The sequence below is a fragment of the Sphaeramia orbicularis genome, chromosome 14, assembly GCF_902148855.1.
Source record: "Sphaeramia orbicularis chromosome 14, fSphaOr1.1, whole genome shotgun sequence".
In the NCBI taxonomy this organism is placed as follows: domain Eukaryota; kingdom Metazoa; phylum Chordata; class Actinopteri; order Kurtiformes; family Apogonidae; genus Sphaeramia; species Sphaeramia orbicularis.
Genome location: NC_043970.1, coordinates 15,310,900 through 15,337,474, shown reverse-complemented (window position 1 = coordinate 15,337,474; position 26,575 = coordinate 15,310,900). Strand labels below are relative to the sequence as shown.

General features: G+C 37.5%; 1 protein-coding gene across 1 annotated transcript in view; it reads left to right on the top strand.

Moving 5' to 3' along the window:
* dmpk (DM1 protein kinase) overlaps positions 1-26,575 on the top strand; it is a 59,175-nt gene that overhangs the window by 8,433 nt on the left and 24,167 nt on the right. The window contains exons 2-4 of the mRNA XM_030153904.1: positions 22,663-22,754; positions 25,931-26,014; positions 26,138-26,233. Of these exons, the coding sequence (XP_030009764.1) occupies positions 22,663-22,754; positions 25,931-26,014; positions 26,138-26,233 (272 nt within the window). The remainder of the gene's footprint in view (positions 1-22,662; positions 22,755-25,930; positions 26,015-26,137; positions 26,234-26,575) is intronic.

Genomic DNA, 26,575 nt, shown 5'->3' with positions numbered 1-26,575 from the left:
TGTTTTATGTCTCATCTGCAGCAGAGCTTTCTCAAAATAATTAAATAAATAAATAAATAAACAGAAACTCTGCTGGCAGCAAACTCTCATAGAAATCTGTGAATTAAAATAGATATTAAAGCCTTCTATGCAACCGAAGATCTCATGAACAAAGAAAAAATTAAACAATGGACCACCTGATCTCCTATTAGAGGTTTCAAAGAAAACAAATGAGCCCCTGAAAAAAAAAAATATATTGATTGATTGTTTTTTCAGAGACGTTCAATGTAAGAATATGGAAATCAGGGTTTTTTGGATCATCACCCGGTGGCCATCAGTGGTATTACAACATTGTATTGCTTCCACATTGGCTTTATTTTGGCACCAACATGCCAGCATCTGTCCCAACCATGACAAAAATATTGTTTTTAATGGTATTTTATAATTTGTCATTTCCTACTGCTTTTGCATGCGATGAACATTTCTGTTCTACCTGCAGAGAACCAGTGAGCTGGTAGGTGTGTATTGTCAGTGGGTTGTTATAAATTTTTGTCACTTGATGGACTTGAACATCAGAGCAGACAAGGATTTTTAGACAGAGTAACCTCCAAAGATTCCTGTTTTTACGTGAAACATGGATGTTTACAAAAGCGTAGCTATCCATTAGGCAACACCTAAATGGTCAAAATTGACTCTTTCCAACCAATGTTTGTATTTTGATAACAACTGAGGTCTATCAATGAAAAAACAGATAACCTGAATTAGATGGAAACTCACTCTTATCATCTTATTTGATGTCCATATATTTTGGAATCACATGTAACCACATTCACTCATATGTATAAAGTAAAACAATTGAATGAATGTACCATTGCTGTACCATACTATTGCTGTATATTGCAATTGACAACTCAATAAAATCTGCTCCGTGATTTTTGACTCTATATATCTATAACACCAATAACCTAAGGATATTGAGAAAAAGAGTCATTTATAACAATTTTCTATGTGATTACTTAAATAATATACATGTAAAACATATTGCAATAAATGATTCTGTTGGGTTTCTGTAAATTGACTTAGAGTCTGGTTTTGACCAACCCTATATATAAAATGTCAAGAGATAACTTTTTTTGTGATCTGGCACTATATAAATAAAATTTGATTGATTGAGTGATTTAATTGGTTTTCCCCTGTAAGTCGCTTTGGAAAAAAGCGTTTGCCAAATGCGTAAACATAAACATAAATGTTCTGGTTTCATTATTCTACAATGACAGAGAAGAAAAGAACTCACCTTCTTGTTGAAAACAGAAGCAATGTTCTCTGATGAAATCAAAAATGAGACATCAGTCCTAAAAGATGTAACAAAATGCAATTAGACAAATAACATTACAAGATCTAAATGACATAAAGATGCAATAAGAGTGGAAAAAAAACGTGAAAAACGTGAAAAAGATTATAATAACATAAATAAAAGCAATGTAAAAACAGGTAACAAGAAAACAAAAATGTAAAAATGCCAATTGATGAATTACTGGAATTAAGGAATTACTGTCTGTAATTAAATTGTCTTGTCTTTGAATTATATATCACTAGTCGTTTTTCCATTGACCCTCAAACTGCTTGAATGTAACTTGCGCATAAAGATTTACTTAATGAAAACATGACAATTTCGCTAAAAGTCTCATTTTTCAATTAAAAGTTTTTGTGCTGGCAAGAAGTGGTTTTTCGGGTGTAGTGCAAATTGTATATCACGCAAAACAGCAATGGAAAGACCTTTTTTCACAACTATAGTCAGGTGAATTTAAAAAAATGGATGTTGATGTTCGTTACAACAAGCGAAGAAGAAGAAGAAATATGTCGCGGTATTTGTGGACACACCAGGAAACCCAATCATTTTTTAATTTAGTACGAGATAGAGGGATAATATATAATAATAATCAATATATCTGTAAATCAACACCATATGTACGTTCGTCGCCATGTTTATGGACTGACTTCTCATGTCATCTCGCGATAATAAATAAACAAATCATCGCATTTGTGATTTAATGGAAAAACCAACATTATACACTTCTGTTTTTTCGACATTTAGTAAATATCAGTAAAGTTTTGCGCAGATGTCCAATGGAAAAGCGACTACTGATACAGTAATATATATCACTGTACATTAGAAATGATTATTCTGGTTTTTGTCGCTGAGTTTAAGATAGGTAGATGTGCACTCTATGTTTGTGTTTATTTTTATATTTCTTATATTTTTTACTCATCTCAAAAAATTGTGATCCTGGAACTCTTTTCCACTGCTGCTCTTGTACTCTGCTGCTGTAACGCTGCAATTACCCATTGTGCCACAAATAAAGGTTTTCTTTTCTTATCTTATCTTATCTTATCTTACCTTATCTTACCTTATCTTATCTTATCTTATCTTATCTTATCTTATCTTACCTTATCTTACCTTATCTTATCTTATTGTATCTTATCTTATCTTATCTTATCTTATTGTATCTTATCTTGTCTTATCGTATGTTATCTCATCTCATCTCACCTTATCTAATCTTATCTTATTTTATTGTATTTCATCTAATCTCATTTTATCGTATCTTATCTTATCTTATTGTATCTTATCTTGTCTTATCGTGTCTTATCTCATCTCATCTTATCTAATCTTATTTTATCTTATTGTATCTTATCTAATCTCATTGTATCGTATCTTATCTCATCTCATCTCATTTTATCTAATCTTATTTTATCTTATTGTATCTTATCTAATCTTATTTTATCTTATCTTACCTTATCTTATCTTATTGTATCTTATCTTGTCTTATCGTATCTTATCTCATCTCATCTCATCTCATCTCATCTCATCTTATCTAATCTAATCTTATCTTATTTTATTGTATCTCATCTAATCTCATTTTATCATATCTTATCTTATCTTATTGTATCTTATCTTGTCTTATCGTATCTTATCTCATCTAATCTTTCTAATCTAATCTAATCTAATCTAATCTAATCTAATCTAATCTTATTTTATTGTATTTTATCTAATCTCATTTTATCGTATCTTATCTCATCTCATTTTATCTAATCTTATTTTATCTTATTGTATCTTATCTAATCTTATTTTATCTTATCTTATCTTATCATATCTTATCTTATCTTATCTTATCTTATCTTATCTTATCGTATCTTATCTTATCTTATCTTATCTTATCTCATCCTATCTTATCTTATCTTATCTTATCTTATCTTATCTCATCTCATCTCATCTTATCTTATCTTGTCTTATCTCATTTTATCTTATCTTATCTTATCTTATCTTATCTTATCTTATCTTATCTTATCTATATACTGAATAGATATCTACTTCTGTAACTACAAAGGCTAACTGCTGACTAATAAACTGAAAAGTGTCAGATAAATACATCCCGTCCTTCACATGTTCCTCATAAACAAGTATCTAACAATTAGCACTAATGTTGATTTATGAGACAGTGACATCTAGTATTAAGTTATGAAATAATTCAGCTGGATTTATGCCCAGAGTCCAACTGACACAGAAGGTCGACATTTTCCAGGGATTACAATGCCCTTACAGGACTTGGTGCCTCTGCTCTAAATTCAGTCCGTGCCATAGTTTTGGCCCCACGAGGTGTGAGCGGCATTTCAGAGCGACCACACAGGTTTACCTCTGGATTACGACCCAGAATGCAGAGTCCTTAAACGCAACACGAGACCATGACAAGGTCATGAAAGCCAACACTTCACTGCTGACTTCGTGCTAGGCATCATGATCCCCTCAGGGATTTTTTACAGGGGTCATGTCACGAGGACCACCATGACTCAGTGAACATAAAGGGAGATAAACACGTCTGGACAGTAATAATATGCACAGGCACATCGGGTTATTATAGGTAATGACACGATATACATGATAAAAGTAGCAGTGAAAGAATTATTTTGTCAACTGAAATAAAAATAAACCCAGCAAGCAAGTAGTATTAGATTTAATTCTGCTTCAGCTCGAGTTAATGTTAATGGTTCATAGATGGTTTATAAGAATAAAATGACATAAATGCAAAATATGGGACCTTTACATGTAATGTCATGCCTTCTTTCATCCTACATTGTTCTGCTACTATAAAACAAAAAAAGAACAAAAACTAAATAAATGATAACAATAATGACAATAATAAAAATGGCCGCTGCTAACTTAAAAAAGCAACGCTAACAACACTTACAGTGGAATTTTACAAGATTTCTTAAAATGTTTTCTTAAAGTAGCTGATCAATGTACTTATTAAAGCCTAAATATTTAATTTAACCAAATTAATATCACAAGAAAAGGCAATTTAAAAAAAAATTAAAAATAGATATTGATTCAGATTACACAGATTGATATTTAGGTTTAATATTTACAGAAGCTCTTCAGACATTTAGTTAAATACTTTAAAATACGTTTAAATACGTTGTAAGGGAATTTTTATCTACTGAATGTCTCTTAAAGGCCACAGTTTATCTGCTCTGTGCTCAATAACATTGTTCACAAGATTCATTTAAAAAAGCCAAAAAAAATTTGACAGAAATTTTAAAGTGAATGAGATCAGTTCCTTACTCATCCGCTGTTACAATAATTAGATTTTTTTCTGCTAAAATTGTTTTAAATGTAATCCATAAATAATTCAAATGTGTATAATTCATTGTTACATTCATTTAATAAAGCTACATTTTGTCGTATAAGTATTATCAGGGATTATTTATTAAGTATTTATTCAACGTAGTTTCAGATTTTGCAGTGAAAAACTAGTCAGTCACTCAGAATAAAACCACTTATGCAACGTATATAACGTAAAATATATTGAAAAGCATGAAAATGCAAAGACTGTAGTAACTGATGTACATTAAAGCACATGTACTGTCCATTAAATCACACATACTGTACATTAAAACACATGTACTGTCCATTAAAACACTAGTGCTATACATTAAAACACTTATACTGTACATTAAAACACATGTACTGTACATTCAAACACACATACTGTACATTAAAACACATGTACTGTACATGAAAATACATGTACTGTACATTAAAACACATACTGTACATTAAAACACATGTACTGTACATTAAAGCACATGTACTGTACATTAAAACACATGCACTGTACATTAAAACACATGTACTGTAAATTAAAACACATGTAATGTACATTCAAACACTTATACTGTACATTCAAACACATTTACTGTACATTCAAACTCTTATACTGTACATTCAAACACATGTACTGTACATTAGAACACATGTACTGTATATTCAAACACATGTACTGTACATTAAAATACATATACTGTACATTCAAACACATGTACTGTACATTAAAATACTTATACTGTACATTAAAACACATACTGTACATTAAAACACTTATACTGTACATTAAAACACATGTACTGTAAAATTAAAACACTTACATTGTACATTCAAACACATGTACTGTACATTAAAACACATGTACTGTACATTCAAACACATGTACTGTACATTAAAACACTTATACTGTACATTCAAACACATGTACTGTACATTAAAATACTTATACTGTACATTCAAACACATGTACTGTACATTAAAATACTTATACTGTACATTAAAGCACATGTACTGTACATTAAAATACTTATACTGTACATTAAAGCACATGTACTGTACATTAAAATACTTATACTGTACATTCAAACACATGTACTGTACTGTATCAGCTGCTGCTGTGATGCCATGTGTCATATTTCTATCTGTTATAGACAACTACACACATAAACCCACTGGATGCACATAAATGCTTCCCATTGTACCAGAACTGGCCGCCGGCCATCGCTCTGAACGACCATCTGCTGTGATGTCAACAGGCTTCATCTTTGACCCCAGCCATCATCATCCTCTGTGTCCGTCTGCTCTTGAATAACTGTGTCAGGGCATGTGATTGTGACTGTGTTTGTGAGTACTGTATTGTCCAGTAGCCGGGTGGGGAGATGTGGGCCTATCATGTGTCCCCAATAATGGGACTGTCCAAATTTATCCACAGCATGTGTCCAGGATGAGGATCCAGTGACAGAGTTGGCCGGCCGACCGGTGATGAAGCAGATTTCTTGGTTTAGTTGGACTTGGCTGAGCTTAACAGTACATCTGTTTCACAGCTGGAAGAACTCCTTTATGTTGTACTTCAAGAAAATCAACAGTAACAACAGTGTACATTCTCTTTTTCAAGACCTCACTGAAAAATACCAACAAATAAAAGCTGTTGTCCAAACTGTACATAATTTATGAATCAGTTTTTACACAGAGGAGACTGAAGTTCAATGTAATGTTAAATCATGCTGTAATAATCAACTCTATCTGGCCTGCCAGTAGGTCTAATCCGGCCTGTGGGATGAATGTGTGAAATGCAAAAATTATACTGAAGATATTAAAAATCAATCAAAAATCATTTTAATTCAGGTTCCACATACGGACCAATTAGATCCAAAGTGGGTCAGACCAGTAAAATACAATCATAATAACCAATAAATAATGAAAAACACACATTTTCCTCTTTGTTTTAGTGTAAAAAAAAGTCAAATACACAAAAATGTTTACATTCAGACTAGCCTTTTTACAAAAAATGTGAACAACCAGAACAAATATGAACAACCTGAAATGTCTAAAGAGAAGTATATGAAATTTTAATAATATTCTACCTGTTATTAAATGTTTGGTGTATTTGTAGATCCACTGTGATCTGTAAGTAAAAATGTACATGTGTAAATGATAAACTGAGGCAGAATATTATTAAAATTGCATGGATTTTTCTTAAGAATTTTCAGGTTGTTCATATTTGTTCATGTTATGTTCAAGTACACTTCGTAGATGTAAACAATTTCATTACAGAATCTGACTTTTTTTTTTTAACTCAAAAACAGAGAATACTTTGGAGTTTACATTATTTATGTTTTTATCCTGTTATTTATATTATTTTACTGGTCCAGCCCACTTTAGATCATATTAGGCTGTAAGTGGCCCCTGAACTAAAATGAGTTTGACACCCCTGGCATAAGCCATCAGATCAGTTATCAAGGGCCTCCATCAGAGATAAGAAGCAACTTGTTGTAATGTCTTTCAGCATATATATTTCACTGTGCAATACATTTTAAAGCTTTATGAAAAAAAAAAAAAAAAAAAAAAAAAAGGTGGCACAACAAACCCCGCCCCTCGCATTGATTGTAAATTATTTTGGCATCAATCCAGCTGATGTCATGTCTATGCGTGTGGTGATGTCAACATATTAGCATATCAACTGCCTCTATATATGTGCCAAGTTTGAAGTAAAATTGAAAAAAAGAAGGATGTTTTTATAGACATTTGGAAATTTTGCCCATTTTGAGGAAAATGAGGAAAAAAAGATTTTGAAAATTCTTTTTTTTTTTTTACTTTGACCTACTGTTCCCAAAATGTAATCAGATCTATTCTGGGTCACTGGCAATCTATAAACCCAATTTGGTATGAATTCAACCGACAGTTTTGCTACTAGAGTGCTAACAAACAAATAAACAAAGAAATGTACAAAGAAACAAGCAAACCGAACCAAAAACAATACCCCTTGCCTCCCCTTCAGGGGGTGGGGTAAAAAAACGAAAACAAAAAAAATAATCGGACCTCACGACAAGAATCACAGAAATGACAAAATGGATGATCCATGAAAGGGTCTAAAATGACTTTAAACTTAACACACTCTTTCATTTCTAGCTGACAGTAAACGCTGGCATTCTAAATTGTCTGTCGGTGAGAATGGGAAAGTTAACAGCAGATGGTTCATACATGTCAGGACACAAGAAGAATGTTAAATATTATTATGAAGATAAAATATAAATGCTCAAATGTACATGTTTTATCAAAAACAATTGCTGAAAATAACAACATTCATTCCTTTATTTTCTGAACCCGCTTTATCATCACCAGGGTCACGGGGGTCGCTTGGAGCCCATCCCAGCTCCTTATGGGCAAAGGCGGGGTACAGCCTGGACATTTCACCAGTTCATCACAGAAAATGACAACATACAGAAGCATTTAATTTTTTTTCATTTAAACACAGACTGACTGAGGTTAGAGGGGCTGTGTGAGGGACACGTACATTCCATCCAAGAAAACTGTACAAAATAACAAAATCACTTTTCAAGAGGTTTTAAATTGTATTGATATATGTGCAGGTGTTTGCCCATTTAAAATAAAACCCCAGAATTTCATTATTGTGAAATGTGTTCCTAAACTGAATGAATGAATGAATGAATGAATGCTGTCATTTTAATTGTATTTTTATTTTAACCCTTTTCCAGAGTTTTTTCCTAACCCGAACTATGTCGCGTTTATGCTGATTTCTTTAATCATGACATTGTGGCATACTATCAATAACATTTTTTGTCAGACTTCATGGTTGTGCTCATGTCAGTTTGTGAGTGAATAGAAGTTGACTTGAGGAGGGCATGTTGAAGAAAGAATGTTACTTTTCTGCAATTTATTAACCCTTTACAAAGTCACAATTTTGCTTCGAGCAACATAACTGAATGAAACAGACAGCTTTTTGAAATCTTGTTGTCAAGAACAAAAAACCCTGGCACCTAAAGGGTTAACAGTTACTTATTTCTTTTTTTCTTTGATGTCATTGCACTCTGCTGATTGTATTATATTACTGCATATCTATCAATCAAATCAATCAATAATCAAATTTTGTTAACATATCGCCAAATCATAGCAGAAGTAGCATATGGCTATAGTTTTACACTTTGTCTTCTGTTTATTCTGTGTGTACTACAACCAATTATTTCCCATCCTGGTATTAATAAAGTATTTCTGATCTGATCTGAAAAGGTATTTACTAGAAACAAAATTATGAAAAATGGAAACAGTGTTATTATAAAGAACTGAGCAGGAAATATTCTGTCGGAAAAGACTAAATTTATCTTATGAACCATAGTGCACAGGTTTAAGAAGAAGAACTGGTGGAATTAACCCATAAAGACCCTGTGCTACTTATGTGCCAGTTCCCAAAAGAATTTTTTATCCAGATGTAACCTTTCTCAAGTAATTTATCAGCATCTATTATAATATTATCCTCTGTGTTTTGCATATTTTTCAGTGAAAATCACGTATTTTTCTATGTTTAATTTATTGATCATGTAGATGTTCATACAAGCTCAGACTGAAGTTGAGTGTTATTATATCAGAAACACTGAAAACTGAAGAAAAATGGATTTTTTCAGCAAAGACATCAATTACTGAACTAAAACCCATGTCTCCATCCACTGTCATTTATCAAAATTTACAGGTTTTACTGGTGAATAAATATTGTAGAAGATGACAGTGTTTCTATGTTCACTATGGAAGCTCTGAACGTCCAAATGGGTCATATCTGATGACCATGAAAAGACAACAAACGGCATTTTACACCAATTATCACATGTATTGATAGGTTCAATGGTTGAGAAGTTATTAAACATTTTATATCAGTAAACTGTCTGGGTCTTTATGGATTAAAGCAGTGGTTCCCAACCTTTTTTGGTTCGTGACCCCATTTTAACATCACAAATTTCTGGCAACCCCAGACATTCAAAATGGAGATGTTTTTTTTTGCTAAAATTAATTAGTTTTTGATCCTGTAATAGTTTGCTATACTATGTTGCAAATAAACATAAATTTTAGATGACATTTAGTCTATATAATGTATATTATTATGGACGGAGGCAGAAAAGCCAGGTGTCGATTAATGCACAAAGTGAGAATTTTATTTTCCTTGGTCAGGATATGTACAGTCAGTCCAGCTTGGATTTACAAGGCTGACAAGTAATACTGAACAAACAAGAACTTAAACTATGAATTATGAAAGAGCTGCAGCATCTGAAACCGACCACAATCAACATTTGAAAGATAAACAGTACCACAGTGCTTCAGTTTCAGCTTCAGAGGTTGTTGTTTATGTATTGTGATTGTCTCTGTCAACTCAACATTTTTTTTTTATTGGTAAGTTTTTATTTTTATCAATTACTAGAAATTTCAGGTGACCCCATTTGAATTCCATGTGACCCCATATGGAGGTCTCGGCCCCAAGGCTGAAAAACACTAGGTTAAAGGAAAACAACGAGCTGAGAAAAAGTAACCCAGACCGAATATCATTCTGACCAACCTGAGCAACGCTTCAAGATTTAATTCTTACTAAATTCCTAGTTTTCCAGCTCTGTTTTCATGTAGTTTTCCCACCATCCATTTCTCTCTCTGAGTCTGTTTTGCTCATGGTCTGATGACTCCCTACATGGCTTTTCTAACAGGACAGGTCAGCGATGGGTACGAAGCCAGAGTCAACATTTATAGGAACTAGCAGTGCCTCCATCTCTGTTTTTCCTCTTTGCCATGTTATGGTCCCAACACTATCATTAGTAACAGCGAGTGGCAACAGATTTGACAAGTTGTCTGTCCTGCTGATTTGTAAGTGAGCTAATGAAACCAGGGTGAGGAGGACGGCTGACACGGAACATCTTTTTGAAATAATTTCCTTTTTTGTTTTTTGTTTTTTTTCACAATAGTTTTATTGGTATTTAAGTTTTATAATGAAAGGTAAACAAAGGAAATAATAATATACATAACAAACATGAATCAAAACAACACAAACACTCATACACATGTAACTGTAATGGGACTAGTACGAAGGCTGAACCCAAATGCAAGACCAGAATGCAGATGACCAATTGAGAGTGTTTATTAAACACAATCACAGTAGTAAAAACACAGCACAAAATAGTTAACACGTCTGTGAAGGCGTGTGATTCTGGACTCTTCGTCCGGGCTGTGAACGGGGAATATGGATGGTCAGCACGGCCGAGCCGGAGGATTCCCGTCAACACCCCGACTAGGGCAAAACAGAGGATAGTCAAAAAACAAGCCAGGTCATACACAGGAGGGCAATTCAGGAGGCAACGGGACATGAGGGAAAGGCTACTCACGGTCAGGGTCCAGGCGAGGGTCGAAACACAAGGTAACACGTTGGAGGCTGAGGTAATCAGGGAATAGGCAGAATCAGAAGTCGAAGTACGAACCAGGTCAGAACCAGACGAGCAGGCAGACAAGGAACAGGCAGGATCGGTGGTCGGAAGGCAAAACGGGTCAAGAACGGGCAGACAGACTGACAGGTATCCAAAAACGCTGGTAAGTGAGCACACAAAGGTAGAACACAAACTGGCAAAGGAACAGGGGAAAACACAGGGTTTAAATACACAAGAGGGCGGGAAGACAATTGGACACAGGTGGAGATAATCAGGGAGGAGTCAGGTAATCAGGAGCAGGTGAAACAATCAAGGAGGGGAAGTAAAAACACCAGACATGACACAAGAGGGAAACTTAACAAAATAAAACAGGAAATGACAGAGAAAACAGAAAAGACAGACACAGTCTGGGAGCAGACATGACAGTACCCCCCCCTCTAGGGGACGGCACCGGACGGCCCAGGAACCTCCGGGTGGTGGCGATGAAAGTCCCGGATCAGGTCCGGGTCCAGGATGTAAGAGGCGGGCACCCAGGAACGCTCTTCAGGGCCGTATCCTTCCCAATCCACCAAGTATTGAAATCCTCTTCCCCGGCGACGGGCCGCTAGGAGCCGGCGAACAGTGTAGGCTGGGCCTCCATCAATGATCCGGGGTGGCGGTGGTGGCTGGGTGGGAGGAACTAACCGGCTCTCCTTAGCCGGTTTAACTTGACTCACGTGGAAGGTTGGGTGTATCCTCATGGTCCTAGGTAGCTTCAGGCGAACAGAGACAGGATTAATAATTTTTGAGATAGGAAATGGGCCCACGAACCTGGGTGCCAATTTGCGGCTCTCCACCCTCAAGGGAAGATGACGGGTTGACAGCCACACACGTTGGTCGCGCTGGTAGACCGGGGCTGGAGTCCTGTGCCGGTCCGCAGCTGCCTTGTAGACCCCCGAGGCCTTCAACAGAGCTTGTCTGGCGCGAATCCAGGTCCTTTTGCATCTCCTTATCAAGGCCAGAGCTGAGGGGACGCTGACATCCTTCTCTAGGGCCGGGAACAGAGGAGGTTGATAACCACAAACTACATGAAAAGGAGACAGACCAGAAGAAGCACAGGGTAGCGAATTGTGGGCGTATTCGACCCAGATCAGCTGGCGGCTCCAGGAAGCAGGGTTGTGGGAGGCCAAAACTCTAAGACCGGCCTCCAGCACCTGATTGAGCCGCTCCGTCTGACCATTGGACTGTGGGTGATAGCCCGAGGACAGACTAACAGACGCCCCAATAAGGGAACAAAAAGCACGCCAAAAACGTGCAACAAACTGAGGACCTCTGTCCGAAACAATGTCTCTGGGAAAACCATGTAATCGACAGACATGATATAACATGGCCTCTGCTGTCTCCTTAGCAGAGGGGAGCTTAGGTAGTGGGACAAAGTGAGCCATCTTGGAAAAACGGTCAACAATGGTCAACACAGTGGTATTTCCATCTGACGGGGGCAGCCCCGTCACAAAGTCTAGTGACACATTAGACCAGGGTCTACTGGGAACAGGTAGAGGGTGTAATTGACCAACCGGAGGTTTATTGGAGGTCTTACACGCAGCACAGACAGGACAGGCAGCGACATACTCCGCCACTTCTTTCTCCAAAGCGGGCCACCAGAAGCGCTGTTTAATAACGAATGCAGTCCGCTGGACTCCCGGGTGACATGTCAGCCTGGATGTGTGAGCCCAGTGGATGACCTGTGGGCGAGGTGATCAGGAACAAACAGGCGGTCTGGCGGAACGCCAGCCGGGATGTCACAATCACGTATGCATTAATAACAGATTTCTCAATCTCCCACTGTACCGCCCCCACCACACAGTTCTCAGGGAGGATAGGTCCTGGTTCAGAATCTGAATTGACGGGCATAAAGAGTCTGGACAGAGCGTCAGGTTTCACATTTTTGGAACCAGGCCGATAAGACAGTGAAAAATTGAATCGTGTGAAGAACAGAGCCCACCTGGCCTGACGGGAGTTGAGTCTCTTTGCAGACCGCAGATACTCTAGGTTCTTGTGATCCGTCCAGATCATGAATGGTATTTCGGTTCCCTCCAGCCAGTGGCGCCATTCCTCCAGGGCCACCTTGATGGCTAGCAACTCCCTGTTGCCGATGTCATAGTTACTTTCCGCTTTGGACAGTCTCCTGGAGAGGAAAGCGCACGGGTGAAGCCTGTTGTCCTTTGGAGAGCGTTGGGAAATGACTGCCCCGACCCCCAGATCAGAGGCGTCCACCTCCACGACGAACTGACGAGCTGGATCCGGAACCGACAGAATGGGGGCCGAGGTGAACGCCCTTTTCAGCTTCACAAACGCTGCGTCTGCTTCGGGGTTCCATCTGAAAACGGACTTGGGAGAGGTTAGAACATGCAAAGGGGCAGCCACACTGCTGAACCCCCTAATGAACTTCCTGTAGAAGTTAGCGAATCCAAGGAATCTCTGGACATCCTTACGACTGGTGGGCGTGGGCCAATCCCTGACAGCACTGACCTTGTCTGGGTCCATCTGGACACTCCCCTCTGCGATGATAAAACCCAGAAAGGAAACAGATGGGCGGTGAAACTCACACTTCTCAGCTTTTACAAACAGTTGGTTTTGGAGAAGTCTTTGGAGCACCTGGCGGACATGCTGGACATGTGACTCCTCATCCGGGGAAAAAATAAGAATATCATCCAGATACACAAATACAAAAACATTGAGCATGTCACGTAACACGTCATTGACTAAAGCTTGGAAAACAGCGGGGGCATTAGTGAGACCAAACGGCATCACTAAGTACTCATAGTGTCCACTTGGGGTGTTAAAGGCAGTCTTCCACTCGTCCCCTTCTCTGATTCTCACCAAGTGATATGCGTTACGGAGGTCTAACTTGGTGAATACTTTGGCCCCGTGTAATAGTTCGAATGCTGAAGACATGAGGGGTAATGGATATCTATTACGGATGGTAATGTCATTAAGGCCACGATAGTCAATACAGGGGCGTAGCGTCTTATCCTTCTTGTCGACGAAGAAAAACCCTGCCCCAGCTGGAGATGAGGATGGTCGAATCAGGCCGGCCGCCAGGGACTCATCAATATACTTTTTCATTGCGGCCGTCTCTGGGCCAGACAGAGAATACAGCCTCCCCTTAGGGGGGCAGGTACCAGGACGCAAATCAATAGCACAGTCATACGGTCTGTGAGGGGGTAGCGCAGTAGCGCGTGACTTATTAAATACCTCCTTAAGGTCGTGATAACACTCAGGTACCTTACTAAGAGCAGGGAACACCGTCTCCTGCTCCTCCGGAGAGATGACAGGTGCCACAGTGACCTGAACTGGCTTGGACGGAGGATCAGGATTCCGGACCCCCTCACAACAGGAACCACACCCCTCTCCCCAAGCTTGGACCTCCCCCGTTTGCCAGTTAATACAGGGGTTATGGAAAGATAGCCAGGGGTGACCTAATATAAGAGGGTGAGAGTCAGAACGATAAACATGAAAACTGATTTCCTCAGAGTGACCATCTTTGAACCGGACAGTAACTGGTTGAGTCCGTTGAGTAACTCTACAGATAATGTGATTGTCTAAAGCCCTCGCCTCCAGGGGCTTCAGAACCGGGAGCAGACTGAGGTGGAGCTGCTTAGCTAATTCTTCATCCATCAGATTAGCGTCTGACCCGGAGTCTATCAGGACTGGAAGCTGCAGAGACACAGAACTAGAGCATACACAGACCAAGGGCTGAACACGAGAGGCGCTGGACACACAGAACGTTCTGCTCAAAAGAGAGTCCTCACCTGCCATCGTTCTAGGTTTCACTGGGCAGTTGCTGACTCGGTGCCCCTCCTGACCACAGTATAGGCACAGACCAGCCACCAGACGGCGTTGACGTTCCTCTGCCGACAGACGAGTCCGACCCACTTGCATCGGTTCCACTTTCGAACCCCCGCTGGACTCAGGTACTGGGTGAGGGGGTTCTGAGTGGGGCTTACTCACGGAGGGCTGGCGGTTCCATGATGGTTCTGGCTGCCAAAACACCGACTGGTCAGTAACCCAAATAGCAGCCTCGATGACATCATCCAGTGAATGGAGTTCCTGCCGGAGCGCCATCTCACGACCAACGGTGCGGTTGAGACCGCTCTGGAACGCAGAGATCAAAGACTTCTCGTTCCATTCAGATTCTGCTGCTAGAGAACGAAACTCACTGACATACTGCCTAATGGGGCGATCTCCCTGCCTCAGCCTCATGAGTCTTTGACCGGCCTGTGGTCCACGGATAGGATGGTCATATATCCTTTTTAGCTCAGCCATCAAACCCGAGGCTGACTGAGTGATGGGAGACCCTTGTTCATAGGCTGCGTTGAACAGGCTTAAAGGAGGGCCTTCCAACAGACTAGCAATATATGCAACCTTAGCTAACTCATTAGCAAAACGGCGGGGCTGGGAATCAAAAATGAGCTGGAGTTGTGTACAAAAATTACGGCAAGTATCAGGGTTACCTGTGTACTTAGATGGAGGTGGGATGTTGGGTTCCTCCAAGGTTTTAACGGGTGAGACAGAGTTAATATTCTCGACTGGCGGGACCGGAGCAGAAGCCTGGTTACCAGAATACTGGGAAAACTGAACGGACAGCTGAGTCATCTTATCCATTAGGGAGTGCAAAATCTGTTCATGTCCCCCTAAGCGTTGCCCCTGGGACCGAACTGCCTCCCGGACCTGGTCTAGGTCTGCTGGGTTCATCTTATTGGCCAGTTTGTACTGTAATGGGACTAGTACGAAGGCTGAACCCAAATGCAAGACCAGAATGCAGATGACCAATTGAGAGTGTTTATTAAACACAATCACAGTAGTAAAAACACAGCACAAAATAGTTAACACGTCTGTGAAGGCGTGTGATTCTGGACTCTTCGTCCGGGCTGTGAACGGGGAATATGGATGGTCAGCACGGCCGAGCCGGAGGATTCCCGTCAACACCCCGACTAGGGCAAAACAGAGGATAGTCAAAAAACAAGCCAGGTCATACACAGGAGGGCAATTCAGGAGGCAACGGGACATGAGGGAAAGGCTACTCACGGTCAGGGTCCAGGCGAGGGTCGAAACACAAGGTAACACGTTGGAGGCTGAGGTAATCAGGGAATAGGCAGAATCAGAAGTCGAAGTACGAACCAGGTCAGAACCAGACGAGCAGGCAGACAAGGAACAGGCAGGATCGGTGGTCGGAAGGCAAAACGGGTCAAGAACGGGCAGACAGACTGACAGGTATCCAAAAACGCTGGTAAGTGAGCACACAAAGGTAGAACACAAACTGGCAAAGGAACAGGGGAAAACACAGGGTTTAAATACACAAGAGGGCGGGAAGACAATTGGACACAGGTGGAGATAATCAGGGAGGAGTCAGGTAATCAGGAGCAGGTGAAACAATCAAGGAGGGGAAGTAAAAACACCAGACATGACACAAGAGGGAAACTTAACAAAATAAAACAGGAAATGACAGAGAAAACAGAAAAGACAGACACAGTCTGGGAGCAGACATGACAGTAACCGGTTTTGTCGGGCTCTGCGTTGTGTTCTTTTTTCTTTTAATGATGAGACCCGCACGTGTGTGTCTTTGGAGGTAGTCTCCGTTTATTCATCTGACAAAATGATAAAACATAACAACCTCCGGTCAGCATTCCCCATGTAAAACACTCCTCTCCCACAGAAAACCGGAACAAAAGGGCACAAAATACATTGAATTATTAAAACAAAATACAACATACCTGACAAAATGATAGAACATAACAACCTCCGGTCAGCATTCCCCATGTAAAACACTCCTGCACAAAACAAATAATAAAGAAATATGTTTAAATACATTATAAGTGCCTAATACAGCCTAAACTAGCTGGTTCATGTAAAAAAAATTAAATTAACAAAGGTTAAACCAAAAGTTTCTATGACCTACACGGCTGCTTACCTCTCCCACAGAAAACCGGAACAAAAGGGAGGAGGCAAAGGCGCGAAAACTCAAGTTATAGTGCGCAGCGTCACACTGTAAACCGTTCGATGGGGAACAGACCAAAACAAAAAGTTCCACACACACTGATCCAGAGGCCCACAATGTCAGGTACTAAACCAAAAGAAATTAAAATAAAATGCACAGATTTTGTGTAATTATAACAATACACAATATAATGTACCCACATTGCTGCTAGATTATTGACCCTGTTACACACACACCCATTCACACCACACAGACTTGCACCAAATGATATATAAATATATATATATATACAAATAACATACATATATTCTTATGAACATGTGTACATATATGCAAAAAACATACATTTAAATACAGCAGTCATGATAATTAAAAAAAAAAAAAAAAAGATAATTTGGATGACATGTCCCTATTTCCCAGACACAATAATGTTCATGTAAGGTTCCCATAATTGTACGAATTCTTCTTTTTTTCATTGACAGCATTTATATGATAGGATCAGCAGTTCTTTAAAGAAGCTGCACATTTGTTCGCCAGATATGAGGATGGATCTTATGAATGGCCTTTAGTCATCGACATGTGCAGTCATGAGACAGTATCACAAGACACTAAAGCCATTCACATTTGGTGCTCAGGACTTTATGTCCCATTCAGAACTGTCTCATTGTCCTATTTTACAGCATTTAGAAGCATTATGCAAATGGAAGACACACCAGCAACAAATGTATCTTCTCTTTTGAAGTCTTTGGTTTAATTTCCAGTCAGTCAATTTGGTGAAGCCTCATCTCCATTTCGACCACTCTCTGTCGTCTCTGTCGTCCTTCATACGGTGGAGAAGTTTCCGTTGACGAGGACAGGAAGCTGGCAGACGGGCTGGCAGGGCACTTATGGTGGTAGACTTGAGTAAACAGGCGCAGCCACGGCAACAGGATATGCACACATACTGTATATGCACACGTGCACCGACTGTTCCACAGACTTTGCTTTTTTTGGGAGGATACAGCTGCAGGAAACAAAGGGAACAAGGACACGCAGCGTCGTCCACTTCCTGCACAGACAACGGTTTTCACCAAATGCTGGGATTTGGACTAAATGCTGCAGATCTGTTTTAAGTGAACATCAACAAGGCAGTGCCCCACATACATTTAGTATAACAATACAGACTCTGTTAAGAAGATATTATTTAAAAATATTGAACAAATTGTATTTTAGTCCATTTTAAACATTTATTCATAACTACACATTATAGTCACGGAAAAAAAATATTAGACCACCCCTTGTTTTCTTCAGTTTCTTGTTCATTTTAATGCCTGGTACAACTAAAGATACATTTGTTTGGACAAATATAATGAAAACAACAAAAACAGCTCATAAGAGTTTAATTTTAGAGCTGATATCCAGAAACTTTCCATGGTTTTTTTGATAATAATAATGGGTCAATAATGTAAAGCATTTTGAGTGCTCAAAAAAGCGCTATAGAAATCTAATCCATTACTATTATTATTATTATTATTATTATTATTATTATTATTATTATTATTATAACCACAATCACTTCAGTTCTTACATCAATAGCTCAGATTTCAGATTTTATGACTACATAACTTTTCTGAAGTATGGGCAGATAATATCTCTTTTTTCATTCTCTTTGCGTAAGTTTTATAAAAACTCAACATTTGTTATTAATCTGACTGGTAAAAAACAGTAGAGTTTTCTTGTGCAAATGTGAGTCAAAAATCTGTCAAATACATAGAAGTTTGCTTTGCAAATTTAATAAAGACAAATACTTTATATGAATCAAAAACAACAAACTAAATTTTCTCAGCAAGAACTAACAGAAAAATGGATCTTACATTAAATGCAAGCTATTAACAACTGATTATTCATTGTTAATAGCTTGTATTTTCATGTAAGATACATTCAAAAACTGAATCTTACTAGAAGGAGAAGTACTTTTTAAAAAGATAATGTAAGATGTTATTTGACGGAGTATTATAATGAATAGAAAAATCACAGGTATGCCTATTTTTTTTCTCCAATACTATATATGTGTAATACATGAATACACTACTGCCCATGAAGTGAATAGTTTTGTGTCAGACACATTTCTCTTTTTATTCCCATTTGTACACATCTGTAATCCCCTTTGACCAGATGTAATGATTACTTACTGAGTCTCAGTTACACTTTATGTATCAAGAATAAATCCCACTGTCATAAGAAGAGGTACAAATATTTTACAGTGCATTAACAGCGTCTAATACTTTTCCTGTGTGAAACCTGTAGGTTTTTAGATTTACATAATAGTTAAGAGTTAGAAAAGCATTGTGGTATAGGCCAAATGTGAAAGTACACGAGTCATTTTTATCATGTCTTTTTCTGTATGTGAACCAAGCACTTTCCTAACTATGTGTGCAGCTTACAAGAGACAGTAATACTGATATACACAGCAGGTTTATGGTTCAGTAATGTTGAATGTTATATGTACAGCAGCTATGTTTTGCATAAATGTGCATAGTAACATTTAATTCATTAGCTTTGGATCAGGATCTGTACATTTGTTTATATTGCATGAATATTTATATAGATCCTTTCAAGCTAATTTTCAAGCTTTGAAACACTTTCCATAAACAATGCATTCACTGTTTTAAAAAGTACTTCACCTTCTTGGAAGATTCACAGTTTCTAATGTCTACCTTGAATAAATACCCAGGTGCCCATATGGACTTTGAAACAGGTTTTGCGTGCTATAAACATTGCTCTTGTTTACACTGGGCCTTAAAAGATCAGTCTGTCAGACAACTATCTCTCAGAGTTACAGCCTTTTTGAGATCAAATTCACTCTTTGTTCTTGTGACAAAAGCATAAAAGTTGAGACCATATAAATGATACCATATATACAGGTCAATAACCTTTATGACTTTATGACAGTGGTTCCCAACCTTTTTTGGCTCTTGACCCCATTTTAACCCTTTCATGCATTAATTATGAGAACTTTAATCAAGATTTTTTTTTCCTGAGTGTTTTTATTCCTCTTTAGACATGAAAAAAAGCATGTGATTGAATTTTTTTTTTTTTTTTTTTTTTTTTTATGAACCTATTTTTCATGAAGTTACAAAAATGTCCACTCAACTGGACACCATGCGTTAAATTTTTGAAGCAAAGAAACATGAATTTACTGTCATACTGTGTGAACACTATGAAATAAATGGGTTTTTTTTAATGTTGATAATCTGATTTTTTTCTCACATTTTAACATACTATAATAGTAGTTATTACTCACTCAAATAATATGCAAAAAACAACAAAACACAACAATTAAAAAAAAAAAAACCCTGTTAATTACAGTCTAATAACAATCAGCAATTGATTTACACTCAAATATGTTGCTGCGGATCAGGTTTATCAAGAACAGGAATGTTACAGTAATGATATGAATTGCAGTGTATTATGGGATGGTGCATAAGTATCCACTGTGTTGATTGATATGCAAGTAAAACAACAAAATCCATGAATATACAAGAGAACAGCTGTAGAATTACTGTCCACTGGAGTGACCGCTGTGCATGAAAGGGTTAATATCCCAAATTTCTAGCGACCCCAGACATTCAAAACAGAGCCTTTTTTTGGGTTTTTTTTGCTAAAACTAATTTGATTTTGATCATGCAATAGTTTGCTATACTATGTTGCAAATAAATGTTAATTTTAGATGGCATTTAGTCTATATAATGTATATTATTATGGACGGAGGCAGAAAAGCCAGGTGTAGATTACTGCACAAAGTGAGAATTTGATTTTCCTTGGTCAGGATATGTACAGTCAGTCCAGCTTGGATTTACAAGGCTGACAATTAATACTGAACAAACAAGAACTCAAACTATGAATGATGAAAGAGCTGCAGCATCTGAAACTGACCACAATGAACATTTAAAAGATAAACAGTACCACAGTGCTTCAGTTTCAGCTTCACAGTTTCTCTGTTATGGATTGGGATTGTCTCTCTAAATCACCATATATTTTTTATTAGTAAGTTTTGGGGTTTTTTTTTTTTAAATAATTACAAGAAATTTCAGGTGACCCCATTTGAATTCTAGCTGACCCCACGTGGGGTCCCGACCCCAAGGTTGAAAAACACTGCTTTAAGATTTATTGATTTGCTTATTGTTTAAAATCCAACTTCACAGCATCATGAAGGTGGTACAGCAGCGCAGAGCATGTGTGTTGGCGTTCATTCAGGATTATTTTAGAGAATTCTCACAGGATTTTCATGTTATTTCAGAAAACCAGGTGTCAGCATACGTGTCTCAAGTCCTCTCTCTCCTCGTCTAACAACAGTTTACACTGTGCCGCTGACTTGCATTCCTCTCCGTGTGTGAGGAGGTGGGGAATGAAAATAAAAATAAAGGACTGGAAAACTTGCCGCGATTCATAAATGATGGCTGCTATTTTTAGGAGCGGGGAGAGACTCCGATTCAGACAGTTGCTCCGTTAAAGAGGAACTCCCTTTATGGCAAATAGGATCTTCTGTTCCACTGTAGCACACACACCAGCGTACTGAGTGCACATCCAAGGTTTATGAGGCAGCTGATTTCAAGCCAAAAGCAAATGGACAGACCTGAAAAAGGAAGCAGAGCACGATATTTCAAGGTCTTTTACAGGAAAGGAAGAAGTCATTTACACAGAAGTGAGCACATATGACCTGATAATCACTTTAAGTCACATTTAAGTAGGGTAAATGTTGGAATCATCTTGACCTGCTTATTCATATGAGTATGAGTACACCCTCCAAAACTAATGACTTATAGTTAATGACAAATACTGCTATAAAACCATCATATATCAATTTTTTTCTTTCTTTTTTTTCAGCATAAATAACCCTGAAGTGCTCAAAACCACCAAAAGTCCAATCATTTTTGGAATTGTAACCCTTTAAATGCCAGTTTGAATAGATAGTGACACTGTTATTTATGAGGGAAAAAACAAGAATATGGACATGTCAAAAAGTAGTAACAACATTGACATCATTGCATCCCTATTTTTTTTATGTGAGATCAAAAATGTAGTTCTGATTTAAGTCAATGAAACATTTTTTGGTATGAGGGTCCTACTCACAAAAACACACAAAAACTACTAATGCAATGAAATCAGTGTTATTGCTGATCTTTAACATGTCAAACACTTAGATATAACACAACGCCAAGTTCCTCCACCATGTATTATATAAAATATCTCACATGTGTTGTTTTTTTTTTTGTTTGTTTTTTAGCCATTTAAAGGGTTAAAATCCTGGAAATTATTGAAAATTTGGTATTTTGTAGCAGAGGTGAAGTGGTTTACAAGATGTATGCAGAAAAAAGCAGAAAAAGTATATATATTTGGTGATTTTTCTTTACATGTACATTTTTGTCTCGAGGATCCCCAGCAGATGTAAAAAGTATATGTACTTTAAAATAAACCTGTAGCAGTAACTGACATTAGATTCAAAATATGTCAAAAAAGAAACAGTCTTGCATAAAAATTTATAGTCAGCCGTACTGACACCAAATCAAAAAGAAAAATGACCAGAATTAAATGAGTGCTGTAGAAAAGGAAAAAACTATGCTCATTCTACTCCCTCTTCTGTCCAATCACAGCGGAGCCCCTGGTGAGGCAGGTGAAGAAGACCCGCATCAAAAGAGAAGACTTTCACATCCTAAAGGTGATTGGACGAGGCACTTTTAGTGAGGTGAGCATGGAAATGATCAACATTTACATTTTTATAATTCGCTCCATTGTCTTCTATCTGCAGGCTACTGTCTAATGCAGGGGTCTCAAACTCATTTTCTTTCAGGGGCCACATTCAGCCCGATTTGATCTGAAGTGGGCCAGACCAGTAAAATAATAGCATAATAATCTATAAATAACAACAACTCCAAATTTTTATCTGTGTTTAAGTGAAAAAAAAACATTAAATTATGAAAATACTTACTTTTATAAACTATTCAAACGAAAAAGATGGGAATAACCTGAAAAAACTGAAATTTATTAAGAAAAAAAAGTGCAATTTTAACAATATTATGCCTCAACTTATCATTTGTACATGTGCATTATGGATCGGATCTACAAAGACACTGTTCGTCCATCAGTCTGAATGACGACCTTGACTTCAGTTTTTGTGGGTCCTGGAGTATCTTGTCAGACCTTTTTTTGCCCTGAAGTATCTCCAACAAAGACACTAAACATAGTAACACGCAGAAAATTGTTAAAATTGTGCTTAATTTTCTTTAGACATTTCAGGTTGTTCATATTTGTTCAGGTTATTCACATTTTTTTGTTACAGGGTAGTTTGTAAATGTAAGTATTTTCATAATTTAGTATTTTTTTGCACTAAAACAAAGACAAAAATTTGAAGTTGTCATTATTTATAGTCATAGTGTGATATTTTTTCACATCAAACCAAGAAAAAAATATGGAGTTATTATTTTTTGTAGGTTATTCTGCTGTTATTATTTTACTTGAGATCATATTGGTTTATATGTGGAACCTTAACTAAAATGAGTTCAACAGCCTTGACTGTGGAATTTTTGCACAAATACTGCACTTAAATTCATCCCACGGGCCGGTTTGGAACCTTTGGAGGGCCGCATTTGGCCCCCGGGCCGCATGTTTGAGACCCCTGGTCTAATGGAATTCACTGTGACTGTTTTAGTATTTGTGACAGATTTTGTTTTCGAAATGAGTCAGTTTTGATTTAAGTTGTTGTTAGATGCATTAGATTATACTACTTTACAGGTTTATTGGACAAATCTATACACGATGCACTGATTATTATCGACCCATTTATAGAGGAAGCTTTCAGACTGCTGAAGTCAAAGTAACAACACAGCGATATGTGTTAAAATCTGACATGAAAAATCCTGTTTGACAGATGGAAATTAGCACTGCTGCTACAATCTGGCATATTTACAGCTGCAATTGTTGTAGATGTTCATTAATATGCACTGTCCCTAATAAATAAATAAATAAATAAATAATAAAATATATGAATAAATGAATAAATAAATAAAATAAATAAATAAATAAATAAAAAAGAACGCAGACATCAGAAGCAAAATGTAGAGACCATACCTACATGATTTACTCTAATGCTGCTGGAGGTGGATCCAGACTGAACTACATTATATCCTGCTTCATTTACACAGACACCAAATAAATCTGAGTTCACATGATTAATAACAAAATTTAAAAACCAAGTGGTGCCAGGCACAACAAACCCCGCCCCTCGCACATACTGTAGCTTATTTTGACATGGATCCAGCTGATGTCATCATGTCTATGCATGTGCTGATGTCAGCATATCAGTTACCTCTATATATGTGCCAAGTTTGAAGTAAATTGAAACAAAATTGATGTTTTTATAGACATTTGAAATTTCGCCCATTATAAGTAAACGGGAGAAGGAAAAAGACTTTAAAAATTCATTACAAATTTTAACTTTGACCTACTTTTCCTAAAATGTAACCACATTTATTCTGGGTCACTGGCAGTCTATAAACCCAATTTGGTATGAATTGCTACAGACATGTGAAATTTTGCCCATTATAAGTAAATGGGGATTTTTTTTTTTTTTTTAATTCATAAAAAATTTGAACTTTGGCCTACTTCTCTTAAAATGTAACTACAGCTATACTGAGTCACTGGCAATCTATAAACCAAATCTGGTATGAATTGAAGCAATAGTTCTACTGTTAGAGTGTTAACAAACAAACAAATAAACAAACCGAACCAAAAACAATACACCTTGGCCCCCCCCCCCCCCCCCCCCCCCCCCCAAAAAAAAGAAAAGAAAAGAAAAGAAAAGGGAAAAGGGAAAGTTAAGTTCTGATGCAAAAATCTGATTTCATTCTTTACACTTATTTATTTTTTATTTTTTTACACATACTTATTTTAGTGACATATTGGATAAGTTCATCATTTGTGAAATGAAACCATGTGAGACGTTTAAAGGGACAGTAACTATTTTTTGGAGCTGTTAACGTGTCATAGACATTCATAATGTTGAACCTAAATACACATTGTTGTAATAAGACAAAAAAAGTAAGAAAAGAAAAAAAAACAAAAAAAAAAAGAAGGGACAAGAATCGAAATACAACAAATTCTTAAGGTAAGACTAATAATCTCGGGAGGCAAATAATCATTCTTAGAAATTAAAATAAGTGTCAGAAAATAAAAGAGATAATGGATCAAGCATGTTAAAATGTCACTATTAAGAACTCTTTGATTATGTGCGTTTGTGGAACACCTCAACCTACAGTTTTCCACAAACAGTGGAAATGAAAGGAAATACTTGTGTGAAACATAATACATGAATATAACTACCTGGTCAGATTCAGCCGATTATTTTCTCTGTGTGTTCATGCTCCATGTAGTAACTGTTGTCATTCTTTTCACCCTTCAAGACCCAGTTTTGTCACAACTTCCAAATGATTTTTCTTTCTCTTTCCCTTATTCTGTATTTTTGAATCTCTCAGTGTAAATCATTTATTTTTACTATATTTAATTAATTGATCATGTAGATGTTCATTAAAGCTCAGAGTAAATTCAAATGTTTTTATATCAAAACAGAGAAAACTGAAAAGAAAGGGACTTGTTCAACTAAATACATTATTAATGAACATAAATACAACCACTGTCTTTAATCAAACTACATGGGTTTTACTGGTGAATTGATGTTGCAGAAGATGACGGTCTTTCCTCACCATGAAGAGATAACCCACATTTTACCTCATGTATTGATAGAACTAATGGATCAACAGTTATTAAACACTTTAGATCAGCTGATGCTTTTGGTCGCCGGTGGATGTTCAGTCTTGTTTAGTCTTTATGTTTTAAGTGATTTTTTTTTTGTGTGTGTGTTTGCAGGTGGCTGTGGCAAGAATGCGCAGCACACAACAAGTGTACGCTCTGAAGATAATGAACAAATGGGACATGCTGAGGAGAGGGGAGGTAAACACACACCTGATGGAGTGTATGATGAATGAACACGCCACAGGAAAAGGAAAGAGTTGGATTAGAGCTGTTTCTGTTTCAATCCACTAATAACTTTTTTGTTTGTTTTGTCTAATGCAGACGGCATGTTACCAAGAGGAGAGAGACGTTTTGCTGAGGGGTGATAGGCGCTGGATCACTGAGTTGCACTACGCCTTTCAGGATGACAACTATTTGGTTTGTACAAACGCAGTAAATCATGGAGCAGGGGTCAAACTCATTTTAGTTCAGGGGTCACATTTATTTAATTTTATTTATGTATTTAAATTTTTATTTCAAACATTTAGACAGTGAAATCAAAACAAAATCAACCAACAAAATATCAGTAATGATACATAAATGGTTGATAAGTAAACAAAATAGAAAAGAGAAAAAAAATAAAAATAAAAATAAATAAAACTAGAAGCACTCGGAGAGCGCAGACCTCCGCCAAGGCTGATCAGTGGCGCCCCCCGTGGGCCCCCCGTGGGCCCCCCCACCCCCGATCACCACCAAAATTTAATCATTTCTTCCTTACCC